General features: G+C 39.1%; 1 protein-coding gene across 3 annotated transcripts in view; it reads right to left on the bottom strand.

The window, feature by feature from the left end:
• Positions 1-13,742, bottom strand: part of FOXN1 (forkhead box N1) — a 134,077-nt gene that overhangs the window by 46,740 nt on the left and 73,595 nt on the right. For all 3 annotated transcript variants that reach the window (XM_073616763.1, XM_073616764.1, XM_073616765.1), the window contains exons 3-4: positions 12,695-12,855; positions 1,893-2,345 (exon numbers count right to left, since the gene is read on the bottom strand). In XM_073616763.1, coding sequence (XP_073472864.1) covers positions 1,893-2,345; positions 12,695-12,855 — 614 coding nt within the window. The remainder of the gene's footprint in view (positions 1-1,892; positions 2,346-12,694; positions 12,856-13,742) is intronic.

The following is a 13,742-nucleotide window of genomic DNA, read 5'->3' as shown; positions in this document are numbered from 1 at the left end:
AGATCTAAATCATTTAGTGACCTACCTTTGCCAATAAGAAATCATCCTTTGTAGCTTAGTGTCATCCTAGCAAAGCTGATTTATAAGGTTACCAAATATATCTGACCAATTAATATAAACTTATTTCATAAATTAGGACACACATAACTGTGACTGGTCCATTGGATGCCCAAAGTGATTAGAGGAGAGGTGAATTTGGAACAGCAAAATTATTGAACACTTGGTACTCAAACACCAGAAGGACCTAACAAAAAAAATAATAAAAAATGCCATTTCTAGTGTGTGTAGTTAAAAGTGCAAAGGCGTGAGCCTGGGTTCACACCTATGCGAATTGGATGCAGATTTCCCCGCATCCAATTTACATAGCAGGAGATTATGACCGGCTCTCTATAGAGCCAGTTCACATGTCTCCGGGGCGGCTGCGGAGCGCACTGCACAGAAACGTGTGCGTCTTTGCCTCCGTTTCAGGGCCGAATTCAGGCAAAGAGTCTGCCCTGATTCGTCCCTGAAACCGAGAACAGGGATGGACAGTGTTGCTGTGCAATTAGTGGCCAGTTTAGGTGTGAACCGAGCCTAAGGCAGTGATGGCGAACCTTGGCACCCCAGATGTTTTGGAACCACATTTCCCATGAGGCTCAACTACACTGCAGAGTGCATGAACATCATGGGAAATGTAGTTCCAAACCATCTGGGGTGCCAAGATTCGCCATCACTGGTGTAAGGTATGGAAAACAGTTTCTCAATCTGTCAACAGATTTTAAGCCCATTTACATGTGTTTGGTGTTGTTTCACGTATGTTCAATAAAGCTTGTAGATTCAAAGCCCACTTCTCAATCAGTGGATTGGATGACAACTACTAACCAGCAAGGTGTCAGAAAAGTGTTGACTTTGGAGAAAACACTATGCCACAGTGATGTAAATTACACTGTAGTAAAATGTATATTTTCCAAATATGCTAAATAATTTAAATGTATCAAAATACTCAGAGTATTCATCTGGAAAACATATAGAACCAGCAAAATAAAAAGCTAAATATGATCAACTTACACTTAAAGCGGAGTTCCACCCAAATTTTGAACAATATCTGTATGTATTCTCTTCCTTGCCTAGATGCTGACATGCCGTTTAAAAAAATTTAAATCGCCGTAATTACCTTTTATTTTTCTATTCTTCTTTGCACTTCCTGGTTCTCCTCCCGTGGGAGTAGGCGTGTTTCTAGCCTCTCCCAGACTCCTGGGAGCTAGTCTCAGGCTTCCCAGGATGCCACTGAGCATGTGCGGGAACGAGCGGTGAATGCTGGGAGCACAGCATTCACCAAATCCAGGAAATAAATGCTTGTGGGCTTCAAATGCCCACAATGAAGATGGAAACCGCCTGCAGTGAATAATATAAGTTATTCTTTCCGACGAAATCTGCCACAGGCGGACATATTACACACAATATGTGAGTATGTAATGCTGAGAAGAAAAGTTTGTGAATGAACTAAAAAAAAAAAAAAAACATAGATAGGTGGACCCCCGCTTTAAAGGAAACTTATGCCAGGAGAAATACTGGGGCTGTATGCTAAAAAGATAGTTGTTTGGCTATAATGTTGATCATATGTTTGTTTTACACCTGACCTGGAATAGGAAGTGAAGTCATTGTGACATGTCAACACTCCAGGTCTGTGATTCCAGGTATCTGGCAAAGCAGGTATTAAAACTACTGATTTCCTATACCATTAGGCAGGTATACAGTGCAATTGGCTGAGTTTGGTATTAATAAATCTTTTGATGCCAGGGCAGGCCCACCTGCCAAATTACTAGTTTTCATAACACAAATGTTATTCATAGTTAGTAAATGTCCTGTAAACATAAAATCTGCTGGTGAACAGTTGCAGATGAAACTCTTACCATCATCTGTGATCCTTCTTCATGACTGGAAGTGTACTGTAGATTACTGCACCATGCTGTCTCATCTGATATATCAGGAATGAGGGGTGCAAAAGTTTCAGTCTCTTCAGGGCAAGGAGGTCCACAAACATTGTCAAAGCTTTCCATTCCATCCATGCCTTTGAATGGCTTCTCACCAAGAGACAGAGAATTCAGACTTTCAGGGAACACATCACTGAACTGTCTTTTGTAAGGGTGAAACTGATGTTTTCCTTTGCCAAACTTCCCATAGCTGTTTTCAGTGGACTCTTCACAACTGTATCTCCTGTATCCTTCACTGGGGGAGGCTTTGCTTGGGAATCTCATGGGGATGTGGTCCTGGGGTGATAAAGAGAGATCAGGGCTCATGGAGGAATCCGAGCTCTTTCTTTCAGGCTGACTGTCAGAGTCATGTGCTTGCCCTCCATAGTTGTCCTGAAATAGTCAAATCATTAATTGGTAAACTTCCAAAAAAAACCAAACAAATATTGTTTTTTTGAGAGACCATATGGGTCTTGTACAGGTATACACATACTAACGTTCTATCAATTTCAGCTGCTTTCAATAATTTTTTGATTGCAACAACGATGAAAGGGATCATTGTACCCTTGCACCATTCCACCAACTGCCATAGTAAAAAACATTGCCTTCATCTGTTTGATGCTGTTTTGTGATTACAAGTGTTTCGAAAGTGGTTGACTATTCTGGGAAATTGCCATATATGGCCAGCAGTGGGTTAGGGTATACAATTTACAGAGGTTGCCTTCTTTAATTGGCTAGTGTTATGCTTATCTTTAAAAGATTATAAACTAACCTTGATGACCTGGTGGGTATAAAATGAGTGGATACATTTGTGGGAACATCATATACATAGTTGATTCCAGATACCTACTAACTTACAGGTAGGTCTTACAGAATCCTATGTCCCTTTTCTAGGTATTAAGTATTCAAGCTATAAATATTCTATGCCTTTGTTCTAGGTATCAATACTGTAGACAGAAACAGAAATATTAAATGTAATATCGGACTCTTCTACTAAATACACCAACCTTTATTAGAAATTAGGACAGGGAAGACAGGGAAAATATATTACAACAGGAAATAGGAATGCAAGGAAATTGAGAAAATTGGTACGGAACCTACTGGGACTAATTGCAATCTGTTGAATAGACACTGACATATAATAATGCTTGCTAAAAGATTGCAGAATATCCAGGGGGATAGACCCTGGATGATTGCATATAAGGCACCCACTAGAGGCGATGCATTGATCCGCAGCAGGTTCAGGAAGAGTACACATGGCCCACTAAATGTTCATCCCGCTCTGAAAGGTATGTTTGCATGTGGGAAATGTTCAATATGCAAATATGTGGAAAATATTAGAGAATTTAAGGACTCACAGGGTAGACGTATGTACCAAAAAAACTATTTCCTTAATTGTTCATCAACATGGGTTGTATATAGGATTGTGTGCGCCTGTCAAAAAAATTATATTGGAAAAACATGTAGAGAGCTTATAAAAAGAATAGGAGAACACCTGATGGAAAACCTGACATTTTGAACAACATCATAAACGTTCTTTGAAGGTGATAAGATGTGCAGCCTTATATCAGTTGATTCTCTCAGAAAGGAAGGGAGATAAGGATAGGATCTTATTACAAAAATAAGGTGGATCTTTTTGCTTAGTACTATCACCCATAGGACTTAACAAATTATCTTTACAACCGTTCTTATAGGAGTGTGATTAAGGACAATATATGGACAGTTTAGTAAAGTTCTCACATAAGATCGGGTTGAAAATTAGTGAATGTAAGTTTACTTGATTTGATTGTAGCCGTATTAGTGCAATTGTGACAGAGAAAATTGAGTACTGTCCGTGATACTTTTTTTATTTGCACTAACATACAATTTTTCAGGACAAGCTTTCGGGGTATGTCCCCTTCTTCAAGGTCCAAGCAGTACTGATTCACAAATTTTTAAGCAGAATGTTAAAGAAGAAAACAAAAAAAAACAAAAAAAAGAGAAAACCAAACACATACAAATCAATGGTAATAACGATAGCAGCAGAGTTAACTCTGCTGCTATCTTTATTACCATTGATTTGTATGTGTTTAGTTTTCTCTTTTTTTTTTGTTTTCTTTTGTTTTCTTCTTTAACATTCTGCTTAAAAATTTGTGAATCAGTACTGCTTGGACCTTGAAGAAGGGGACATACCCCGAAAGCTTGTCCTGAAAAATTGTATGTTAGTGCAAATAAAAAAAGTATCACGGACAGTACTCAATTTTCTCTGAATGTAAGTTTAACATCCTCGAAGAAGAGCCACATAATAAGTTTGAAAATTTGGGTTGTGGGTTTTTCCATACTTAGCTGCCAGAAAAGGTTCCCCACACTGTGCATTAAGGTAAAACACACCTAGGCGGTAGCTCTAAGAGTCCGGAGTCATGCTGCCTGTCATATCGAAGTGCACCCCGGTGTGTATGTCCTGCTGTGTACCTCGGAGATACCCTGCAGCAGTTCCCAGAATTGCAAATCTTTTGGCACTTGTAAATGCCTTATACTGTTCCCATAGATTTCCCATAGACATATTTCCACTGTACTTGCCCAAAGTTCAGCTTTAACATATTTTGAATATTTCCCTTCATTATTCTAAAAATGTTGTATCAGTTGTTGGAAAGAAATACTTGGGGATAAACAACGTACTGATTTTGTAAATCCAGGTAATCAAAATACCTGTCTGAGTTTTTTCAAGACAACATAGTAAATGATTCTAATATGCATACAAGCAATATTAGTTTCCATGGTGTAAATGCTAAATCCTTCGTGACTCCTAGTGACAAAGTGGGTTTCCATGCCTGGAGTAGTATTTTACAGCGCAGATCGTTGCCTGGTATTTACAATTGAAACACTCATGGACCCTTTTAGTTTGTCACGCATGCTGCGTACATATCCCTGTCATATGATAAGGGACTATATACAAGATTTTAGTAATGAAAATGATATCATTAGAAGTAATCAGCATGGATTGATGAAAAATCTTTCTTGCCAATCTATTAACATACTATGAGGAGGTGAGCTACCATCTAGATAAAGGAAGGCCTGGAGACGTGGTGTATCTGGATTTTGCAAAGGCATTTGATACAGTTCCCCATAAACGTTTACTGTACAAATTAAGGTCTGTCAGCATGGACCATAGGGTGAGTACATGGATTAAAATCTGGCTACAGGGGCGAGTTCAGAGGGTAGTGATAAATGGGGAGTACTCCGGTCCGGTGTGGAAATAATTTCTCTGCAGGATGTGGAAACCTTGCAAGAAGATCTGCACAAATTAATGGGGTGGGCTAATACATGGCAAATTAGGTTTAATGTAGAAAAATTTTAAATAATGCATATAGGTGGCAAAAATATAAATGCAATCTACTCATTAGGGGGAGAACCTCTGGGGGAATCTAGGATGGAAAAGGACCTGGGGGTCCTAGTAGATGACAGGCTCAGCAATGGCATGCAATGCCAAGCTGCTGCAAGCAAAGCTAACATAATATTGGCATGCATTAGAAAGGGGATTAACTCCAGAGATAAAACGATAATTCTCCCACTCTACAAGACTCTGGTCTGGCCGCACCTGGAGTATGCTGTCTAGTTCTGGGCGCCAGTCCTCAGGAAGGATGTGCTGGAACTGGAAAGAATCCAGAGAGGGGCAACAAAGCTAATAAAGTGACTGGAGGAATTTAGTTATGCGGAAAAATTACGAGCATTGAACTTATTCTCTCTGGAGATGAGACTCTTGATAGGGGATATGATTTCAATGTACAAATACCGTACTGGTGACCCCACAATAGGGAGAAAACTTTTCCGCGAAAGGGAAATTAAAAAGACACACAACCATTCACTAAAATTAGAAGAGAAACGGTTTAACCATAAGCTGCGTAGAGGGTTCTTTACTGTAAGAGCAGTAAGAATGTGGAATTCTCTTCCACAAGCAGCGGTTCCAGCAGGGAGCATAGATAATTAAAAAAAACTATTAGGCACCTGAGTGACCATAACATGCAGGGATATACAATGTAATACTGACATAAAGCACACACATAGGTTGGAGTTGATGGACTTGTGTCTTTTTTCAACCTCACCAACTATGTAACTATCTAACTATATCTCCTTCTCTGTCTTTTCCTTTCCTATATATCTCTTTGTTTGGACACTTTTACTTTCCTGGATATCTATGGTGACTCTGTAATCGGAATAATGTGTGTCTTCCATTACAAAGTACTGGATTTATCCTCAAGTCTCGCCATTTGCAATAATTATTTTTACAATACTGCGAACATTCTGAATTATACAGTGTACCTACACCAGCACAAACAATGTAAGCAAATGCTCAAACAAATTAATTATGAAATAGGTGAAAAAAGCTGCTTGTCATCAGACTTTAACAAAGTCCAGATATATGTAATCAAAAAATCCCAAAGGGTATGAGCCTCTCTGAAACCATTTCCCCAAAAAATCAGTACTGTGTCTTCAAATACATCAAATTATCAACTAAAACTAAATAAAAAATAAAATAAAATTATAATTGTTCATTTGATACAACCGGTTTAATTAATAAAAAGTCCTCAATTGTATGACAATATTCCGTGACACCACAACTTTGCTCTTCCTTTACATTAACTATTTGCACACCTCTCTGGGCTCCTGATGACATCAGACACTGCTGATGAAATGCGTAGGGTGGGGCTTCCGAGACACATCACTTCCGCTTGTTGAACTGCAGATAGAGCACAAACCAGTGTTCCTAACCTGTAATTTATGCCTGTGTACTTTATTTTAATGCAAGTCCATTTCTACTTGCTTTTTTCCATTAAATTAACAATATTACGCTATGGGAGGCTTCTTCATCTCTTAAAATATGTAACGTTTGGCATACCATCGAGCTTCTTAAAGGTGCAGAAAAACTTAAAGGTGCATTGGCCAAATATTTATCCATGTGTACAAGATGAACCTGGAGATGGATCAGAAATCAATTGGAGTTTATTAGCCACTTATGGAAAGTTGCCAGTTTGCAAATTAAAACGCATTTGACTTCCTCTTTAAATAAATTGGTCAACAGCTTCCGGTGATCGCGGTGTGCAAATAGTTCGTGAAGAGGAAGAGCACAGTTGTGATGTCATAAAATGTTGTCAATCAATTTTGGACTGTTTACATCACTGAGCACTTTTTAATCATCACACTGGTTGTATCACACAGACAATTGTAATTTTATTTTTTAATTTCTTTTGTATTGGTTGATAATTTGAGATATTTGATGACACCGTGCTGATTTTTTTGGGAAAGAGTTTAAGAGCATGGTCAGGATCTCCAGAGCTCATACTCTTTGGGATTTTTTGAGAACATTCCAAATTATGACGCTCTCTTGGAACCATGGGACAATACAAATTGACAATACAAAATGTTGGTATATATGTCTTGAGTTACGATTTTACATATTGTCATATATAGTAATTATCAGTCATTAATCTATATATGACAACACATAGGTGTGGGTTGTTTAGTGATGTATCGTGGTGCCGTTTTGTACAACCAATGCTGTACCCCTTCCCCTACTTTTTATTGAATAAAACATTTTCATGCAAGAAAAAACAGCCTAACCTTGAGCTTTCTATTCAAATCATCTCCCTGTATCTTCTACATGGGAAGAGCTATATTTCCCAATTAGGTTAACTTGAGTTCGTAAGGATATGAAGGTATTTGAAAACGCCAAGGTCTGTAAAAACATTTTTATTGCTTTATCTAAAATGTTCAACTCAGGTATGAGTGTTTTCTCCGGATGAGTATGTTCCAAGGCTGTCTGTACTGGTCAGTTGTAGCTTATGGCAGCCTGATTATTGCTGCCAATGTCAAATCTGTTTTAATTTACATCAGGTGTATTTATTATTCCGTGCTTATGCACATGACCGCTAAACCCTAATGTCCTTTCAATATATGCAGAAATTAGTAATAGATTCTTCATACCTTCAGAGCTGTTTTACATGGATTCTGGCCTCCTAATGTCATATTTTGCAATAATATATGAGTCAAAAAGTAATTAGATTGACATAGGAATGTTTTATGAGGTTTTTTTTCATGCAACAATGTACAAAAATATCGACATAAATCAGCCATCAACAGACTCCTTCATTAAGCAACCATGAAGGAGGCCATTAGTGGCTCTGAAAAAACTTGCTGTATTTATGTAACTTTTATGCAACTAATAAAAAGCTCATTGCTAGAATTTTGGTGTGCTGTGGGCAGCGCTTTATCTGCTGGATCAATACACAACAGTGAAAACCTTTGCACTGTCACTATTATAACCTTTGCTGTGTCACTATCACACCCTCTTGTATGGGAGGGCTCATTTAGAGTGTGCCTAATAAACAGTACACGTTTGTGTGATGCCGCGTACACACGACTGGACTTTTCTGCATCAAAGGTCCGACGGAACGAATCTGTCAGACAATTAGATCGTGTGTGGGCTTCATCGGACCTTTTCTGTTGAAAAATCTGTTGGACCTTAGAAATAGAACAAGTTTCAAATCTTTCCGATGGACTCAATTCCTATCGAACAAACCGTTCATCTGTATGCTAGTCCGACGGACCAAAAACGATGCAAGGGCAGCTATTGGCTACTGGCTATTGAACTTCCTTTTCTAGTCCGGTCGTACGTCATTACGTTCGAAACAATCGGACTTTTGTGTGATCGCGTGTAGGCAAGTCGGTTTCATCGGAACTCCGTATGTCCTTCGAAGTTCAATCTGACGAGAATTCCGCTCGCGTGTACGCGGCACTAGAGACTAAAAGTGAAATTTAAACTGGGGAGCCTGTTCAGAAGCCTCCCACCCATCCTTTTGTCTCCTTGGTATTGTACTGTTGTCTTTCGCTGTAGAAGCCAAAGTGATGCCCTGGAAATCTTGCAATGTTACATCAATAGAAAAATGAAAGATCAGATTTGTGATGTGGCATTAGGACACCATGGTAAGGATGATTGGGTGTAGTAAAATTTTGCACATAAAGTCTAAAGAATTCTACAGACATTGGATGGTAATTTTTTGATCCAGCCATTTTTGAACGATGAACTTTTTTCTATGGGGCAGTGTCCAAGAGCCCCAGGCAACCATTCTTTGATGTAAAAATCTTTTGGAACATTAGAAAACCTTGTTGATAAGTATTTTTTTATACCAAGTTGAGCATGCGCTGGGAATGTTTACATGCTTCACCCTCTTCCTTCCTCCATTCCCCAAAGTAGTAAACTAGTTCACCCAGTGTATTCCTGTTTAGGGCCACCAGTCAGATGGTGGTTCATCTGACCTTTCACTGATATTTATATTCTTGTTACAAGCAGCGCTGGTGCAAGGATTTTTGACACCCTAGGCAAAACCTCATGTTGCCACCCCCATTGGCTCCACTCCTGACTCCACCCCATTTGCCCATGTGACAGAAGGCGCCGATATATGCTTCCACTAGCGCTGGCTCAAGTGCTGTGCTGCACCTCTAATTACACTACCGGTAAGACTGAGTTAGTTACATGCTGCAGCCTGCAGAGCATGCAGACTTGGAGGGAAACCTGAGGCCGAACACCCCCAGGCAGCAGTGCGCCCTAGGCGGCTGCTTAGTTTGCCTACTGGTAGCACCGGCCCTGGTTACAAGGAGTAGCCTATTATACAAGTTTTATAGTCAAATCTTTGTATACAAATACCTGTGCATATAGATATAAGCTGCAGAGATGCCATTTCCGAAAATATGTTGCAGATATTGTAGTGTTCGAACTCATGACACTCCTACTCCAAAATTGCTTAGTTAGTCTTTCTACTTTGAAGCCCAAAGCAGTGCTGCATTCCTTAAATTCTAATCTGAGTTGCCTTATCTTGTATCAAGTATGATTTTTGTATGTGACAGTTCTGTCATTATATCTTTGGGGGGGGTCATTAAAAGGGCACAAAAAAAAAAAAAATATATATATATAGTATACACACACACATATGTAGTATATATGTGATGAATCCCAACTACACCTGCAAAATGAAACAAAAAACAATATTCCTGGATTTGTAGGTCAATTTACAGTCAAGAGGTGCCTAAGGCTCCATATGTCCTAGAACCTTTCAGTAACTTCAGTAACAATTATGCATTCCCTTTTTTTGATGAGCAGACTACTGTATATGCTGCATACTGTATATATTCAACCTAAAGTTGAGAAAAAATCACTTGCCAGCCCCTTGTCCTACACTATTTCTCCTGTGTCATTGTAATAGTAAAACAAAGCTTTTAAATACCTCAATAGCTCAGTTTTTTTCTGGCTGCTCTCCTCCTACAGCTTCTCCTCCTCCTCAGAGTGTAGCTTTAGATTGGAGGAGGAGAGTGATCACATGACCATCTAGGAAACGTCAGAGGAGAGCAGTCACGTGACCGAGTCAGTAAAAAAAATGGAACTATTGAGGTATTTAGAAGCTTCGTTTTACAATGACACTGACAAAGGAGGAGCAGTGTATAAGGGGCTGGCAATGATTTTTAGAGTGTACACTGTAGAGTGTGCTGTCCCAGGAGACTGGAGATCTCTTGGAAGTGCAGGGGGGCTGTATATTGTGCAGAGGTGAGGGGTGTGTATTGTGCAGAGGTGGGGGCTGTGCAAAGGTGAGGGCTGTGTATTGTGCAGAGGTGGGGGGCTGGGTACTGTGCAGAGGGAGGGGGGCTGTGTAATGTAAAGGGGGCTGTGAAAAAAAAACATTTCCTTAAACTTCCCTCTTAAAATCGGGGTGCATGATATACTTGACTTAGTTAAGGGGTTATTTACCTTGATAGATGATTGAGGTATTTGTTGGGAGTATGTTCTGGTACTGTACAATGCAGGTTATGTTCTTTAATATTTTGAAGCCTTTTTATTTATTGTTTTACTTTGAAGACAATTTTGACGATGTGTATTATTGGTTCTCCAGGCACTTTGGGCCCTAATTATCCTTGTAGTCGGATCTGTAATAAAGTCCTCCCATACAGGTCCATTGCATAAATGGGCCGGTGTAAGCCCATTGCCCAATTAATATATACAGCACGCTATCTTTTTATGGTTATTAATGAAATGATGTTCCTCCTCAGGGGATTGGACTATTTTCTACTGTGCTAATAGACTCACTTTCATCAATCCCTTTATCTTTTTAGATACTCTACTCTACTTTTCTGAACTCGATTGGGTTCATGGAACAATCCAGCTCCAACATTATGGTTCATATGTGTACCTATTACACTGCATTTGCAGTACTATTTGCAAGATTGTTTTGCTGTTATGTTTAGTTTTTTACTTGAAAAAATGTAATAAAAATGATTGCAACAGAAATCATGAAGGAAGACCCATCCATGGTTCATCTTCAGTGTTCTGGCTGAGAGAAGAAAGTTTCTTATCCAAGATTTTACAAAATATAGTTCCATCCTATGGCCCCTCAATGTGGCAAAGTCATCCTGTACCTTTAGCAGAGAAACAGCCCCAAAGCATAATGTTTCCACCTTCTTGCTTGACTGTAGGAATGCTGTTCTAAGAGCCGGTTCACACAGGGGCGACTTGTCAGGCGACCTAGCCGCCTGACAAGTCGCCTCCCGTTCTGTACAATGGAACCGTTCTAATAGGAGCGACGCAAGTCGCTCCGACTTAGAAAAAGGTTCCTGTACTACTTTGGGGGCGACTTGGGGCGACTTGCATAGACTTCTATACAGAAGTCGTTTTGCAAGTCGCCGCGGAAGTCGTTTGCAGGTCGCAAGTCGTGCCGCCCCTGTGTGAACCGGGGCTTAGGGTCATAGTCAGTATTTTTCTTCCTCTAAACACGGCGAGTCCCCCTCCTCAAGAAGGCACTTGTACAGTCATGCCAATGAACATCTAAATGATTCAGAGAAGAATTGGGAGAAAATGTTGTGTTCAGAGAAGACGGTGGAAACATTATGCTTTGGGGCTGTTTCTCTGCTAAAGGTACAGCCCGACTTTGCCACATTGAGGGACCAATGAACAGGGCCATATATTGTAAAATCTTTGATGAGAATCTTCTTCCCTCAGCTAGAACACTGAAGATGGATCATGGATGGGACTTCCAGCATGACAATGACCCAAAACATATCGCCAAGGCAACAAAGGAGTGGCTCAAGAAGAAGCACATTAAGGACATGGAGTGGCCTAGTCAATCTCCAGACCTTAATCCTATAGAAAATGTATGGAGGAAGCTGATACTTCGAATTACCAAGAGACAGCCAAGAAACCTTAAGGATTTAGAAAAGATCCGTAAAGAAGAGTGGACCAAAATCCCTCCTAAGATGTATGCAAACCTAGTCACAACGACAAGAATTGTCTTACCTCTGTGCTTGCCAACAAGGGTTTTTCCACCAAGTACTAAGTCATGTTTCACTTGGGGATCAAATACTTATTTTACTCACGGAACTGCAACTCAATTTATAGCATTTGTTTTATGATTTTTTTCTGGATTTTTGGTTGATATTCTGTCTCTATCATTTAAAATACACCTATGATAAAAATTATAGACCCTTCATTTCTTTGTAAATGGGCAAACTTACAAAATCTGCAGGGGATCAAATAATTATTTTCCCCACTGTATACAGAATGAGGATATGGTTATAGGATAATACAGTTGAATGCAGGGGTGTACCGTTATTGTAGGCAATATTATCATTAACTAAATTGCATGTGAATTCCAACATAGTCAACAAACTTGAATAGTTCAGCTATCTTTAATATTCACAAAACTTTGAAATTCACTTTTTACCATTGTCAAACAAGAGGCCAGTGAACCAGTCTGATCCTGTATTCCATCATCTGATTGGTTTATGGGAGAACAATCACTGTCCAGAGATCCTGGGGTGAAAGTCATACTGGATTGATCCTGCATCAGTGAAGATCCCACAAGGTCCTGGCTGGGTAAAAATCCTAAAAATACAACCAGAGTTCCATTTAGTATTAAGACTATTGATTGTCATCAGTGATAAATGTGTAGTCATGAGTTGGAATCAATAATAAATGCTCAGTCATGAGTTGATATAGTGGCAAATAAACTGCTGATAAACATATGGCATTAAAGGGGTACAGTGAAATGCACATTCCAGTAGTACAGTCCACAGTTAATAATACACTGATCTATTAAGCTGATATTTTGTCAATCATTTTACTAGTAATGGTAGTTTTTTTTTAATATCACTGCAAAGAAGTACAATATTTATTGCAAAAAGCATAGTAGTTCTCAGCAAATTGCTGCCTGACCGTGTCACAAAATTGGACACAGAAAAAAATCTTTTTGAATTCAACATGTATCTTCACTCAAGAAAATGTTTTTAATATAGTGCAGCTTACTAGTCTTTAGATGTTGTGGCTGCTTTAGTTTCCTTTTTTAGTCTTTTTTCTCCTTTATTCGCACCTGTACTGCCCAATAAAACATTTCTGGTCCTCTGGTGACAATGCTCACTCACTGTACTCTATGTATAGAGGAGCAGCATTGTTAACCTAGAACAGTGCTTCAGAACACCCTCTTGTTTCTTCTCCTTAACATGGCGTGAGGGGTTCTGTAGTTCTAGCACACGTCCTGAAAACACTGTTTGCAATATCACTGTTGAGTACAGCACTGGATCTCTAGCAGGATTAACAGGTATCCTTCTGCACTTATCAAACTATACAACAAAACCCCTTCAATTAAGTATTTAATAGACCAAAAGTTTTTTTTTTTTTTAATAAGGGATGTGCATTTATATGGTTTACATACCCTTTAATAAAGTAAAATCTTTTTTTACATGTTTTTTTAGATTTGACAAACAAAAACTGTT

Source organism: Aquarana catesbeiana, linkage group LG02, assembly GCF_042186555.1.
Source record: "Aquarana catesbeiana isolate 2022-GZ linkage group LG02, ASM4218655v1, whole genome shotgun sequence".
Lineage (NCBI taxonomy): Eukaryota > Metazoa > Chordata > Amphibia > Anura > Ranidae > Aquarana > Aquarana catesbeiana.
The sequence above is the reverse complement of the archived record's forward strand: the minus strand, read 5'-3'. Positions and strand labels throughout refer to the sequence as shown.